This window comes from Cricetulus griseus, chromosome 8 (assembly GCF_003668045.3).
Source record: "Cricetulus griseus strain 17A/GY chromosome 8, alternate assembly CriGri-PICRH-1.0, whole genome shotgun sequence".
NCBI lineage: Eukaryota > Metazoa > Chordata > Mammalia > Rodentia > Cricetidae > Cricetulus > Cricetulus griseus.
In genome coordinates this window covers 93,468,554-93,485,095 of record NC_048601.1, presented here as the reverse complement: position 1 = coordinate 93,485,095, position 16,542 = coordinate 93,468,554, and the positions used below count along the sequence as shown (strand labels likewise).

Below are 16,542 nucleotides of genomic sequence, written 5' to 3'. Positions count from 1 at the left end.
CTGTTTTTCTTCCAGCCCCGACATAAGATTTCACTACCTCAAAGGAAACTGTAAGAGTATCTATTTGCATTCCCCCCAGGTGATTGGCAGTTCAACACCAATTAGTTCAAAATTACACTGTTACTAGCATGCAATAAAAACAACACCTTTCATCTTCCTTACACAGGTAAGAATACCTTCAGAGCCAATAACTTTGATCAAATGAGTATTTTTGATCCTGCCCCACCCATGTCTTTGGATTCAGGAAAACTAATAGCTGAAGGCATTCTTCCCAGCTTTATTCTTAAGCTGAAGAACTGGTGTGGTACTGAAAATATTTTGCTCCCAAGATAACAGAATTTCCCAAACTCCCTTATTTCTTCAGTAACTGAGCTGCCCTTATACTTTTTCCAATGCATAAACAGTCTCAATATATAAGATAGCTTCAGGTGTTCAAGGGCAGATATTATTTAACTTAAAATATACAGTGTATTTTAAAAGAAATATACATTTCAACTTAGGCATAGGCATAATTCAAATAGCTTGATGAAATAAAATTATTTCCACAAAAAAATGTACCTTAAATATATTCAGTATCCTGTTAGTATTTTTTTTTGGAAGTAGCAATATCCAGCTTAAACAGATTATATTTATTTTTTAATTTAGCATCCAAACAAAAAGGGGCAGATTAGAAAATATGATCCAAGTAACTATAAAATTTTAGTTGCTTACAACTTTAAATTTGACCAATAATCCCATCTCCAAGAATGGGAGATTTTTCAAGTTCTGATATTATTTCAAGTAAGTTGGGCAGAAAAGCGACTGTTCAAGCCCAAGGCTCCTAAAGGTTCACAGAGCAAAAGGACTGTCCCAAGAAACACCACACCATGCTCCACAAACCCAATGAATGAAGCACCTGGAAGCTGAAGCCTCATGTCCAAGTCTCCACTGGATCTGTTTTTGTGTCTGCAGAGGAAACACACACACAAGCTCCATTTCTAGGCCCACTCGATTTGTAATGTTCATAGCTATTAACATTATACTATCTATCGGCATGATGTCACCTAACTATGACTATGAACCTGGTGTTATAAGACTTCTGATACCCAATACAACTGTGGGCATGAAAATATACTTTCACTATCAGTAACTACAAGCAAGGGCAAAAATATTAAAACAATCAGCTTTAGGAATATTATAGAATGGTAGGTACAGTCAAAATAATGGTTTGATTCTTTTCTATTTCAGATACAAACACTGTAGATCTTGAACTAAACAAGATGTTAAGACCACCCCTTACCCTTCGTATTTGATGCTACTACTAGTAACACTCTCATTTGCACAGGCTGCAGTTGAAAGGAAGCTGACACATACTGAATACACACTCCAGTTTAAAATGTGAATTTTATAAACACAACTTCTCTTGTAGATCCCATAGACTACGACACATGTACCACACTCTTCTGATTTGTCTCCCAAAGCTTCTCTCCCTACTGACATTTTAGGTTACATTTCCCACAGCCACTCATTTCATCTTGCAAATAATGTGTTTGGAGTACATTTTATAATCATGAAAGTGACTAAAGGGCTCAAGAAGCTAAATAAATTATGGCATCTATCACTGTTTCATCTCTATGTAGACAGATGCTTTCTGAAGACACATAATCAGGTCTAGGCTGTCTGACTGTGCCCAGACACTTTACAGAGAAGCCCAGAGTTGAAGTCCAAGATAGTTTTCCTACAGTGGCATATGTGTGTATGTGTTTATTTGTATGCAGAGGCAAACAGACACAGTAATCTTTACACAGTCTACAATAGTACTCTACATGTGGTGTATATAGCCCTATTCAAAGACGGTATTCTTTAATCAGTGATTTTGTGTGTGTGTTTGTGTGTGTGCGCGTGTGTGCGTGCGTGCATGCGTGCATGCATATGTGTGTGTGGTATTCTACATGAATCAAGTATTCTTGGTGTATGGAATGGCTCCAATTATTCAGATTCTGTGGCCTCAACAGCTGGGTAACCACCTCACTCCCACCACACACAATTGTTCAAATGATCACTGCTAAAACCTACAAGAATTCTTTACAAGAAAGCCAAGAAAAGCTTTTATGTTTCCCATATGAATAATGTCAGATAAGCAACAGCCCAACTGCCCACAGACCTGCCAGTAACACAGGAAAAAGCCTAACAGAAGACTCTATGAAGAAGCAGCCACGGATACATCCCAAGTTACTATCTTCACAAAACCCTGAAACTCAAACTTCTAAATAACAAGAATCAAATACTGACAATGACACAGAGACTAGCTGAGAGGTCACCAAGGTCCAGGGAAAGCTGCACAGACATGTCTTGTTATTTTCAGTCCCTTTATTTTTCAGTGTCCAGAGGTATTAAAACTTAGAAAAAAGCTACTACCTCTTCTGTGCTCTAAGAATAAAGAGTTAATGTAAGTTTCGATGAGAAAGGCTTAAAAAAAAAAAAAAAAAAAAGATTAGAATCAAGAGACTGGAGACAGCTCAGTAGTAGAGTGCTAGCCTAGCACGTATAAGGAAGGCCCAGTGCTCAATCTCCAGTACTGAAAAAAAAAAAAAATTAGAATCAAGCAAGCAAGAAATTGCCACCAAAAAATTATATACAAATTTTTATCATGAAGATGAAAATAGCACCTGACATAATTGAATTATGGTTCAAAGACTATAATGTTTTAAAATAAATTACCTCAAAAGAACTGTGAAGGTTTTGAACTCAAACAACAAAAATAATTTCTATTCATTATGGAACTTCTAAAGTTACCCAGTACACCCATGGGCTATATACACACAAAAGCTAATTATTTCAATTAATGCTGCTGCATTACTTAAACATTTAAGTATGTTAATGATATATGTATCCTCTTAACAGTGGGAAAAAATTATAAAAGATTTTCTACCCAATTACTGTAATGGCCTTTCTGTCAGGCTCCTCTGCAGGAGTCCTGGAAGCAAACGCTCCTGATTGCTCATATTTTGTAGGCACAACAGCAGGGAAACCACCTCATTTCCACCTGCCCAAACTCAACCATTTACTGTGGCGCAGTGTGTCACCCTTCCTAAACCCATACACTGGAATTGTGTTTTCTGTCCTCTCACTGAATTTCACTTCCCCAACCTGCCTTCTTAATGCTCTGTCTTGTTTTTTGGTTTTGTTTTGTTTATCTACCCAATGATTCAAGGAACACCCATGGGATACATAGATTCTACACACCCAGATTGTACCTTGCACAGCAGAGACAAACACTTACAAAGCTCCCTGCCCTGAGAGGCTCTATCCAATGTAGAGAGGCAGGAAGGCCAGACAGTGAAAGGACTGGAGAGAAATGAAAAGGGGATGCAGTGTGCAGTGGAGGTGGACTTGAGGGTGATGACTGAGCCCTGCTGCGCTCATGAAAAACACGTCAAGTCCTGCAAGAGGAGCTTTTGAGATCAAGACCTAGGACACAGAAGCAAACAAAGTCACCTCTGTATCACAACTGCATGCCTTGTCAGACCAGTTGTTACCGTAGCTCCCAAGGTTCACAGCTGGGAAGATGGGTGATCACTTTTCTTTTCAGCAGCTTGCATAGCACCTTCCTGCCCTATGAAAGCTAGCCAGTAGAGATGAAACTTCTAGGTCTGAATCAGCTTGATTTCTGAATGTCTGTAGTATCTTCAGCAATTGGGCCTTACTGTCAAGTTCAGGAGGGTCACCAAAAGCATTGGCAACAGACTGTAATGTTTAGGGCTCTATGGGGCTTCACCAGCCAACAGCTCACAAAGACATAACCCAACCTGGCCCTGAGTTTCTTCTTGGCCTGTGGTATTTAGCAGGAGACTTGTTGCGCGTTACAGGATCGCTCCATTTGAACTTTTTATATATGGTATACATGGATCACATGTTTCCTTATCTGTGGATGTTAGCTTTGATGTTTCACATCCATAACTGAGAGAAAATGTGGTATTTGTCTTCCTGAGTCTGTGTTACCTCACTCAGAATGACTGTTTTCAGCTCCACCTATCTATCTGTGGATGTCACAATTCATTTTTCTTACTAAACAACATTCCATTGTGTAAATGGATCACATTTTCATTAGCCACTCATCAGTTGATGGGCATCTAGGCAGTTTCTATTTCCTGGCTATTGTGACTAGAACATGAGTGAACGCTGATGAGTAAGTATCTTTATAGTAACATGTAGAGTCTTCTGGATATGTTGTTCAAGGGAAGTATAGCTGGATCATGTGACAGATCTACTTGCATCTTTTTGAGGAATGTCCACACTGCTTTATCTACAACAGTTTGCATTCCCCCAGTAGTGAATTTGTGTTCCTCTGTCCCAGGATCTTTGCCAGGACTTGTCTTCATTACCAACTGTGGTCTAATATAGTACAAGAACTCTTAATACTGAACTCCTCTAAGATTTTATGCCTCTGAGCATCATGTATTGCTTCTCCCACTCCTCCTTTTCCAGCCTCTGGTAGCCCCACTGAAATATTGGCATCCAGTTTGCAAGCTGGGTCTTATGCTATGTCAGTCATAGTGGAGGACCCATCGTTTCTAGTTAGCATCACAGGCCTGACAGAGGAAGTCTGTTAGGCCAGGTGGAGGCGGAACTCAAAGGGATGTGGTCTGTCTCCCAGACCAGGGGATGCACAGTGTTCCCTCAGGGGGCCAGACACAGGACTGGGGAAGGGTTGGTATCACAGATCCCGGCGCAAGTGATCTCTGTCCTCACTACACTGGGCTTTTCGGGGCTGGTCCTGTCCTCCTACAGAACTCTTGTAAGCATAATGTAAAAACAATTTTTTAAAAAATGTGTAGGTGTCTCCATGCAGATGGAAATAAGCCAACTTGGAGGGGAGGGGAGGGCAGAATGGTAGCAACTAAGTCCCTAGGTCAGTGAATAAAAACAAGTGCTGGCATCTGAGCAAAGTGGACCTGAGCCAGACAGAACACAGCCATGACAGCCACAGGACCAAGAGAAGAGGCTGCACAGTGAGGGAATCAGCACTGACAAGTTTAGAGGAAGAAAGCAGCAATTTGTTTCTGGTTCCTCAAGGAATGGAAACAAGGTCAGCAGCTGAGGGAGTGAGGAATACCTGAGAAAATAAAAGTCACCCAGCTATTGTGAATAAGGCATCAATGAACATGGCTGAGCAAGTATCTGTGGAGTCATTGTCAAGTCCTTTGGGCATATGTCAATGAGTAGAAGAGCTGGATCATGTGGTGTGGTAGTTTGAAAGTAACTTGCCCCCATAAGCTCATAGGGAGTGACACTATTCAGAGGTGTGGCTTTGGCGGGGAAGGTATGGTCTCACTGGAGGAAGTGTGTCACTGTGGAGGCAGGCTTTAAGGTCTCATATGTGCGCAAGCCATGCCCAGTGTCTCAGTTCACTTCATATTGCCTTTGAATCAAGATGGAGAATTCTCCAGCACCATGTCTGTCTACATACCACCATACTCCCAGCTGCCATGGCCTCCGCCATGATAATGGACGAAACCTCTAAAACTGTAAGCCACTACCTCAATTAAATGTTTTCCTTTATAAGTGTTTTCATGGTCATAGTGACTCTTCACAGCAATAGAAACCCTAACTAAGACATACAGTAAATGTATTTTAGCTTTTTGAGAATTCTCTAAATTGATTTCTATACTGACTGCACAGATTTACGATTTTACCAACAGTGACTGAGGGCTTCCTTTCCACCACATTGCATCCAGCGTTTGCTGTCAATCGTTTTGTTGATCTTTGTCATTCTGACTGGGGTAAGAAAAAATCTCAGTTGTTTTGATTTACATTTCCTTAATTGCTAGGGACTATGAATATTTTTCTGAGTATTTCTAAATCCATTTTTTCTTCCTTTGAGAACTCTGTTCATGTCCCAGGCCCACCTTTTTGAATTGGTATTTCATTTTTAGGCTCTGGTTTTTGAGGGTTTTTTAAATATATATTCTGGATATTAATACTGTGTCAGATGTATAGCTGATAAAGTTTCTCTCCTGCTCTATGGGCTTCCTCTTCACCTGGTTGACTGTTTCTTTAAGTGTGCAGCAGCTTTTTAGTTTTATGAGGTCACACTTGTCAATCGTTAGCCTTAATTATTCAGCAAATGGAGTTCTATTCAGGAAGTCCTTTTCTACACCTATATCATGTAGGGTACTGCCTATGTTTTCTTCCAGCAGTTTCAGTGTTTCTGGTTTCACTTTTAGTTCTTCACTCCATTTGGAGTTAGTTTTTGTGCAAGGTGATAGATACAGGTCTTCTTGCAGGTAGAAACTTAGTTTTCTCAGCACCATTTATTGAAGATGCTTCCTTTTCTCCAGCTTATCTTTTTGACATCTTTGTCAAATACTAAATGGCTAAGTTATGTGTACTCACTTTTGGGTCTCGAATTTTGTTCCATAGGGATATGTCTATTTCTGTGCCAGCACCATATTGTTTGTCTTAATATGGCTCCATAATCCATCTTAAGATCTGGAATGGTGCTGGGCAATGGTGGCACACGCCTTTAATTCCAGCACTTGGGAGGCAGAGGCAGTTGGATCTCTGTGAGTTCAAGGCCAGCCTCATCTACAAAGAGTTCCAGAATAGCCAGGACACAGAGAAACCTGTCTCATAAAAACAAAACAAAACAAAACAAAACAAACAAAAAAGATCTAGAATAGTGATCCTCCCAACACTGTCCTTTTTTTCTCAGGATTGTTTTGGCTATTCCAGGTATTTTGCATATGAATTTTAAGATAGTTGTTTCTATTTCTGTGAAAAATGAGGTAGCAATTTTGATTGGGATTGCATTAAGTCTACAAATAGCTTTTGGTTTGAAAAAAAAGTCATTTTCACAATATTAATTCTACCAATCCATAAGCATAAAATGTTGTTCCATTGATGGGGGAATGTCCTGTCTGTATGCTGTGAATATTGGTTTAATAAAACACTGATTGTCCAGTAGCCAGGCAGAAAGTATAGGTGGGGCTACCAGACAAGGAGGATTCTGGGAAGAGAAAATGGCAGATAGGAATGGCAGAGAGACACCACGTAGCAACCAGGAAGATAGTACTCTGGGCATTCTCCAGTAAGATAAGGCCATGTAGAAATACATATTAATAGTTATGGGTTAGTAATTAAGAGATGGATAACCAGTAAGAAGCCTGAGCCATCAGCCAAACCATTTATAATTAATATAAGCCTCGGTGTGTTTATTTGGGACTAAACAGCTGCAGGACTTGGCAGAACAGAAACCTCTGCCTTCATTCCATTTTCTAGTGACTTTCTCTATTCAGAGGTTGAAATTTTTCATTTTAGAGGTCCTTCACTTCCTTGGTTTATTCCTAGGTATTTTATCTTCTTTGAAGTTATTGTGAATAGAAGTGTGGTAGTTTGAAAAAAAAATGGTCCCCGTAGGAATACTCCTGCATTGCTGGTGGGAGTGCAAACTTGTACAGCCACTTTGGAATCAGTATGGTAGTTCCTCAGAAAACTGAAAATTGATCTATCGAAAGACCCAGCAATACCATATATCTTGGGCGTATAGCCAAAGGATGCACAATCATGCCACAAGGACGTCTGTTCAGCTTGTTCATAGCAACATTATTTGCAAAAGTCAAAACCTACAAGCAACCTAGATGCCCATCAACTGAAGAATAGATAAAGAAATTTGGTACATTTACACAATGAAGTATTACTCAACAGAAAAAAAAAATGACATCTTGAAATTCACAGGCAAATGGATGCAACTAGAAGAAACCATCCTGAGTGAAGTATCCCAGATACAGAAAGACAAATACAGTATGTACTCACTCATAAGTGGATATTAGACATATCCACTTATGAGGATAAGGATAATCAGCCTACAATCCACAACCCCAGAGATGACAGGAAACCAGGAGAACCCTAAGAGAGACATACATGGACCGCCTTACACACAGAAGGAGAAATGGACAAGATCTCCTGAGTAAATTGGAAGCACGTGGGTGGGGAGATAGGAAAGAGAGGATGAGAGAAGGGGAGTGAGAAGAACATGAGGGACCAGGAAGGTCAGGTTGGGGGAAGGACAGAGAGAGAGCAAGGAAAGAGATACCTTGATAGAGGGAGCCATTATGGGCTTAATGAGAAACCTGGCACTAGGAAAATTCCCAGGAATCCACAGGGATGACCCTAACTAAGAATCTAAGCAATAGTGGAGAGGCTACCTTAAATGCCCTTCCCCTATAATGAGATTGATGACTACCTTAAATGCCATCCTAGAGCCTTCATCCAGTAGCTGATGGAAGCAGAAGCAGAGAACCACAACTAAGCCCTGAGCTGAACTCCTGGAATCCAGTTGTAGAGAGGGAGGAGTGATGAGCTAAGGGGAAAAGCCATGTTAGGGAAACCCACAGAAACAGCTGACCTGAGCAAGTGGGAGCTCACAGACTCCAGACTGACAGCTGGGGAACCTGAACAGGAATGAATTAGGTCCCCTGAACATGGGTGTCACTTGGGAGGCTTGAACAGTCTATGGGGCCACTCCCAGTGAAAACAGTATTTATCCCCAGTGCATGAACTGACTTTTTAAAGCCCATTCCCTATGGAGGGACACTCTCTCAGCCCAGATACAGAGAGGAGGACCTCAGTCCTGTCCCAAATGACATGACAGACTTTGATGGTTCCCCATGGGAGGCCTCTGGGGAAGGAAGGCTGGGGAGAAGTGGGAGGTCAGGAGGGAGAGATTGTTTTAAAAATAAAAAAATAAATATTTTTTTTAAAAAATGGCCCAAACAGGTTTATATATTTGAATGCTTAACCAGGGAGTGGAACTGTTTGAAAGTATGAGAAGGATGAGGACGTGTGGCCTTGTTGGAGGAGGTGTGTCACTGGGGTGGCTGTGAGGTTTCAGAAGCCCACATCAGGCCCAGGCCCCCATGTGCACCTGGCTCTTGTCCCCCTCCCCCGCCACTGCCTATGGGTGTAGCTGTCAGCCACTGCACCCGTTACTGCCTGCACGCCACCATCCTCCCCACCGCTCTGACAGCATCAAACCTCTAAAACCAAAGGCAAACCCCCTATTAAATGTTTTCTCTTCCAACAGTTACCTTGGTCACGGTGTCTCTTCACAGCAACAGAACAAAACTAAGACAGAGAGTATGTCTCTGTATGTCTGTTGGTGGTATATAAAAAAGCTGTTGATTTGTACAAGATGATTCTGTATCTTGCCACATTGCTGAATTTGTTTATTGTCTCTAGAAATTTTCTGATACAATTTCTGGGATCTCTAATGTGTACTATCATGTCATCTACAAACAGGGATAGTTTGACTTCTTCTTTTCCTATTTGTATCTCTTTAATTTCCTTCTCTTTCCTTATTGCCCTACACAAAGAACTACAAGCAACTAAGTAAGGCTGAGAGTGGGAGAAATAGTCTTACCCAGGGAAGAGCATGCCAAGTAGTTAGCCAACACCAAATGGTTAGCCCTGAAAACAAACATACAAGTAAATTACACAGACTGAGTAGGTTGTAATTATGAATATATATATACATACATATACATACATGTATATAACAGCAATCAATGAAAATAGCCATGAGTTTGAAAGACAGCAAGGAGGGTTTGGAATGAGGAAAGAGAAGGGTAGGATGATATAACTTAAGAAATGGTCACATGTTGGAAGAGAGAGCAGGCACACACTTAGGAGTGCGCACAAAATTCAGAAAGAGCAGGCGGTAACAGGCTTGAGCTTCACCAGACAAGCACAGCCCCGGAACACAGGCAAGAGCCTAAGAAAGCACACAGCCAGGCTCCACTTCTAACCCTGGCCAGGCAATACAGCCTGGGCAAGGAAGCGTGGGTATGAGGGGGATGGGATGCAGGTTACTGAGAGAGTAGCATGCTGGGTCTCTACTGAAGAACTGTGGGAAATGGAGGTTGACAGGAAAGACCTGAAGAAATAGCAGGGTTGGCTTGGAGTAGCGATGCGAAAGTATGAAATGTGCAGGCATTGGATCACCAAGGAGGGCAATGCCAAGATGTTACAGGCAGATAGCACACCAGAAAGGAGGGTCAAGAAACTTCCCAAAAGGCTGAAAAGGCCATAACAAGCATAGAAAAAAATCACAGATCAGAGAGTGCCATTAGAACAGAGAGTTCTGGGGAATGAGGAGCTACTAGAACAGGAGAAGAAGGGATTGTCTGGTAGCAGAGATGGCAGGACCACAAGAGATCAAAGGGTTGAAGAGGAGAAAGCAGGATGTCTGGCAAGGGGAAAAGGATAACATGTGGGGAAGAACACAACAGAACTGCACAATGTACCAGCCACCCCCAGAAAGAAGGCAAACTGTAGGAAGACAGTCACCACACAACGGTGATGGGGAGAACAGAAAGAGGAGGGGGGAGAATATAAGAGTCACAAGTGTATTACCTAATCTTCAGATAAAAGCAACACATGCAAAAGTTACAGGAGCTAGAGAAAGGGGAAACTGAGTCAGAAATAAGACAGTGATGCAGGGTCACAAGTCCAGACACTGGACTCATCTACTGTCACCTGTCACAGAGAGTGAGGGCTAAGTACACTCTTTGCCTTGAGTCTCCAGGCAGCATCAAGGGAGACAGGAATAGAATGAGGTTCTGTCAGGATCACAGGGAATTCAAAAGCTGAACCTCTACTCCTGCTAATTAAGAGGGGGCATCAGGCAGTAGCTGCCTTAACCACATATGTAGAATTCTGTGTATCCCTCTTACTCTCTATGTGTTTGGGCACTAAGCCTTATTCATTTTTATTGCTTATTTATTTATTCTCCATCAATCAACTAGTCTATCATCTTGAGACAGTCTTAATTCATCTGCACATCTGATCCAAAACCAGGAAGAGAAAGGGAATAATAGCTCAGGACAGAATGGCTTCCTCAGGGCACTGATAGTGTAAACAAGCAGGGCTTTGCTACTTCATTAACATGATTTATGAAAAAGAACAAAACCACTCAACAGTTTTTACAACAGCACTGTCAGGTGTCAGAAAACACTGGAGAAGTCACAGTCAGGCATCCCATGTTTCAGCTACACTAATACATTTAAAGGGACACAGAAACTCCATGCTACTACAGAGTGCTCACCATAACATGTCATGCTACCTTCAAGGTAAATCATGTGTTAGCCTTACAGCAAAGTCCTTCTTCCCACCAGCCAAGTGTAGACTCTCTTCAGGGCACTCACTATAAGAATGCACTGGAGAGAACACATATCCCAAAGCTGCCTGTAATAACACCCCACAGCCCACACACTGATGAACCATTAGTAAAATGCCACCGTCAGTTCCACAAAGCAGCATCATGAGTGCATTTTTAGAGTCTGACACTCTTGCTGTTCTGTAATTCTTCCCAGAGCAAGGGTAAGACATACTTTTGCTTTGTAATTTAAGATATAAAATAACTGCTACAAAAAATACATTTAACATTATATCATATTTAATGACATCTATGAGGATGACTTAACTTACTAAGGGCCTACCTTCTACTCTTTCCTAAAAGCAGCAAATTATTGGGGCTGGAGAAATGGCTCAGTGGTTAAGAGCACTTCCTGCTCTTCCAGAGGACCCAAGTAACAGCTCATACCATTTGTAACTCTAGTTCCAAGAGATCCATTGCCTTCTGTCATACATGAGGACTGAATGCATAGTACACAGACATACATCCAGGCAAAACACCCGTGTGTGTGTGTGTGTGTGTGTGTGTGTGTGTGTGTGTGTGTGTGTGTGTGTGTGTGTGTAAAGTTTAAAATAGCAAATTATGAAATGTTCTTTTCTTCTTACTTTTTTCCCTCTGCAGACATTAGCCAACTAACCACAGAAGCTTACAATTCTTAATAGAGTCAAATATCAACTTGGCCCTCGAATCATTTATATAATAAACAGTTCAGCCTATTAGTTTCCACCTGAAATAGCCGACAGTTACCAATCACAGCAACACATGATTAAGGAGTTTCCCTAAAATCATTTTAAAGGCAGCTTGCCAGCCAGAGCAGTTCCAATGGTACAGGACTAACCCAAGGCTGGTATAAAGGCTACCCGAGTTAACAGTGCTCCTAGGGATCTCCTAAGAAAGGCTACTCTTACCTTCAGCTCTCAACAGAAAGGAAAAAAGCAGGCCCAAGTCACTGAAGCAGTGTGCAGACCTGCAGTACCTTTTAAGTGCAGATGTCCAAGGGGCCACTTCCTCCAGGAGAGTCAGCCATGTGGCCCTGGCCCATCTCCCTCAAATTCTCATAAACTCCCTTTATCAGGAAGCTCCTTTGTCACTTATAAGCCACTCTTCAATTGTCTGTCTCTGTTGAGTTAGTTTTTCTACCTGCTCTAACTATGTGACAAACATACCATGTAGTCTTCTTTGGAGTGCTTCTTCTTCTAGGGTAATCATATATATTTGTTCATCCAAGTCTTCAAGAATCTAAATTGAAAGATAAACTACTCAATAATGCAGTGTGACACACTCAAGTATATGACACCCCAGGCTCTGCAGTTTATTGTTTTAAGACCATGTGTTATATTGACTCAAAAAACTAAAACCCCAAAATTAAATATCCAAACAAAGCATATATTACATACTTTATTTTAATACATTTATGTTTTTTCTATTTTAGTATTAACCAAATACTTCAAAAGTTCATATAACAAAATCTACATGCATCTAAATTAGATATTTTAAGGCTTAAAGGATTATACTTTGTAGTATTCTCAGGAGCTTACAAGGGCATGGATTTTAAACACAGAGTGAGACACAGCAAATACATCTTTATGCACAAGCTGTTATTTTAGAGCTAAAAGGAAGAGATCATACAGTACAGTATTTATCTCTCATATGTTTTTCACCTACTCACTAAAATTAGAAAACTGTAAGCAGGAGGGATGGCTCAGTGGTTCTGAGCACTGGCTGCTCTTCCAGAGGACCCAGGTTGGATTCCCAGCAGCCACAAGCTATCTCACAACCATATATAGACTAGTTTCCTCTACACAGCAAGTTCCAGGCTAGCCAGTATTATGCATGAGACCCTGTCACAGTATTAAAATTTTTTTAAAAACCATAAACTTTATCAGAGACACACAGGACACCCCATTTTTTAACTTTATACAGCAAGAACTTCCGTGAGTATTAGAAGCTAAGATCATAAAATTCATCTGAGACAAAGCCTTAGAGAAGTAGTGTACTTACATACACACACTCAGCAGCATGCCACACAGCAGTGGAGGTGTGGGGGTGCGCTCGTCAATCACTAACTGTGTGGGACAATGTCTTTACTGTCTTCAAAACTAATAAAACCTAAAACTTCAATTCTGGCTCTGTTAACATAAGTGTCCTCTGAGAAGGTTCTGTCTTCCTGGCTCTGGAGGAAGCATGAAAGCAGCAGAGCTGATAGTAGTGCATTCTATCACTCAAGCCCAAGCTACTGATTCCAGCAAAGCAATAAAAAGGGAAGAGTTGCTGGAGTAAAGTAAGGATGGGGATAACTGCTTCTGTGCACCTGCCAACCTGACAAATTGCACTAAAATCATGTGGTCACCACTTAAAACCATTTGTACAGCAGCCCACTGCTTTCCCACCCGTTCACAAGGGTCTACGGTTCCCTTCAGCCTGGCACTAAGCTATCACTGAACAGATGGACCACCAGATCCACCCTGGGAGTAACAAAACAATAACAACAGGATAAATAAGAAAAAGTAGATTTGGGTCTACAGGACCAGTACCTTCATATGCTCCAGCAGATCACAGATGGGGTGGATATTGGGGTGGGACAACCCATAACCTTGGTTCTGGGCCTGGGTAGTTTCAGGGTTGGTCAGCCTGCCAGCTCTCTCTTGTCCTCACCACCAAGGTGAGCTCTCCTGCATTGTCCTGGCAAATTCACCCTTTGCTGCCAAGAGCAAGGGGCATGGCCAGACTCTTTGCAATGCACACTTGCAAATAAAGATACATGAACAAAGGGGTTTACTTCGTGACTCACTATGTCACACTACAGCTTCCATGACAAGATTTTTTCTTTTTTTTTTTCTTTTTTTTTTCTTTTCTTTCTTGAATTTTATGGGGAGTGGGGTGACGCAAGGACAGAGGGTAGATACACAGGGGCAGGGGACAAATGAGAATGAGATACGTGATGCAAAAGACACAAAGAATAAATAAAAACAAAGTTAACAAAGAAAGAAAAAGTAGATAATAGACACAGAATGGCTGCCACCTAAGAGGAGGAGGGGGAAGAAGACCTCTCCAGAGACCTTACCAAGGCTGAGAAGCAGCACATGCTGGAAGAGGTCCTGAGCAGGAGTGTTCCATGATGAGGTCCACTGGATAACCAATGGGAGAGTAACCCAAGACTGTTACTCAGCGAGGGGGCAGAGACAAGAACTCTCCTCTCCGTCAGTGTTTCCCATCACTTTTGGCTGTCTGAATTCAAATTGATCATGTTTACCTGTCCTAAGTCCTAATACTTTAAGGACTTTTCATATTCTGTAATTTTCATTTTACAGTATAAATTATTGACAATTCAGACCATACCTGAATGGCACCAGGAGAAGCACAGAGATGTATATCATGTACCTATGAGCATCCCAGCATCTTCACTACTTCATACTCTAAGAAGCAAAGGCTTCACAGGGAAACTCCAAGTGCCTTCAGGGCCTTGGCTCATCGCTACTGTGAACTAATAGGAACTCAGATATGAGCACCCCCATGGGGACAGCAACGGAGGTAAGAATTTCAAACAGTAACTTTGAGATTAAAATAAATGTCAAAACTGAGGCTTAAATAAAATGTTAGCAAAGGTCAGAGAGAAAAAGTGCTTCCACTTGAAGAGAAAGAACACTCAGACAGTGTTTCTGATGGCTAGAACACCTGACCTACTTGACAGCCTGAACTCTAAGAAGGGAACAGTCACTTCAGGTAGAGAAAGCCATGTGTAAACACAGAGGCAGAGAGGAAGCAAACCCATGAGGAGGAAATCACTATTCTAAAGTTCTTAGAGGACTAGAAGACAGTAGTCGGGAGCCTGGGCTCCGGGTTCAAACTTGTCTTTACACAGCTCTGTGACTAACTACTCAGCCTTCCTGGACTGAAGCCAGTTACCTATAAAATGAGACCACCAACACCCAACTTCTGGGCTGTCATCAAGATGACATGAAACCATGCACCACATACCCGTACCTAGCACCAGCACGGGACAGACGCATAATTACTCAGGAACTAGCCACAGTCAGTGGATATTAGAAACAAGGAAGAAAATAAAAACAACTAGGGCTGTGACGGTGTTAACAAGGCAGCGTAGGGTGCAGTGGCACAGAAGTACTTTGGCTTTATAAACAAGGAGGTGGAGTTGGCAGCTCTGCATTAGTCAACAGTGCTTAGCAGACTATAAGTGGCTTCCTTGTCTCCTCATTACCATCTGCAGATAAGGTTCAAATGACAGACAAGGTTCAAAGCACAGGGTAGAGCAGTAACAAAACTTTAGACCAAGAGTGGGAATTGAACACCTGAACACCTGTCTACAGGAAGTAGAAAGAAAAAAAAAAAAAAACAGAGTAGAAGAAACTAAATGAATTCTGTATCACAAAGCCTCTTTTATGGGGAACTGAATTAGGGAATGTAATTTTCAAAATCAAATAAGAGTTTACTAAAAGATCATCTTCCATAATATTGCCTCAGTGTTTCCTTAATGAAATCACCATCAGGGGAGGACAGATCCATGGCCAAAATGGATCAGCAGATATTCCTGGTCAGATACAAGCCGCAGACACTGGTAAATGTGAAGAAGGCAGTAAAATAGTGACCACAGTGATGTCTGAACTTCCCTCCTGGGGACTGCTGAGGGCTGTGGCAGGTGAGCAGCCCTGCACAGACAGTGCAAGCCTGGAACGCACAGCATGGAGCCCTGTGGACCACAACAAGGAAGCTGCAAACTGCTCTGAGAGTCTGTGGAGGAGCAGAAGAGGGGGGTACAGCACAGGGGGGGTACAGCACAGGGGGTACAGCACAGTACAGCACAGGGGGGTACAGCACAGGGGGGGTACAGCACAGGGGGGACAGGGGGTACAGTACAGCACAGGGGGGTACAGCACAGGGGGGGGGGGTACAGCAGCAGGGGGGTACAGCACAGGGGGGGTACAGCACAGGGGGGGTACAGCACAGGGGGGGTACAGCACAGGGGGGTACAGCACAGGGGGGTACAGCACAGGGGGGTACAGCACAGGGGGGTACAGCACAGGGGGGTACAGCACAGGGGGGTACAGCACAGGGGGGGTACAGCACAGGGGGGTACAGCACAGGGGGGTACAGCACAGGGGGTACAGCACAGGGGGGGTACAGCACAGGGGGGGTACAGCAGCAGGGGGGGTACAGCACAGGGGGGTACAGCACAGGGGGTCAGGGGGGTACAGCACAGGGGGGGTACAGCACAGGGGGTAGAGCACAGGGGGGGTACAGCACAGGGGGGGTACAGCACAGGGGGGTACAGCACAGGGGGGTACAGCACAGGGGGGTTGCACGGGGGTACAGCACAGGGGGGGTATAGCACAGGGAGGGTACAGCACAGG

The 16,542-nt window shown here is 42.6% G+C and overlaps 1 protein-coding gene across 9 annotated transcripts in view; it reads right to left on the bottom strand.

The window, feature by feature from the left end:
- Nucleotides 1-16,542, bottom strand: part of Lmbr1 (limb development membrane protein 1) — a 135,048-nt gene that overhangs the window by 47,631 nt on the left and 70,875 nt on the right. For all 9 annotated transcript variants that reach the window (XR_004770972.1, XR_004770973.1, XM_027428644.2 and 6 more), the window contains one exon: nucleotides 12,340-12,412. Coding sequence is in view for 7 of the 9 variants with exons in the window: in XM_027428644.2 (XP_027284445.1) it covers nucleotides 12,340-12,412 (73 nt within the window). In the remaining 2 variants the exon portion in view is untranslated. The remainder of the gene's footprint in view (nucleotides 1-12,339; nucleotides 12,413-16,542) is intronic.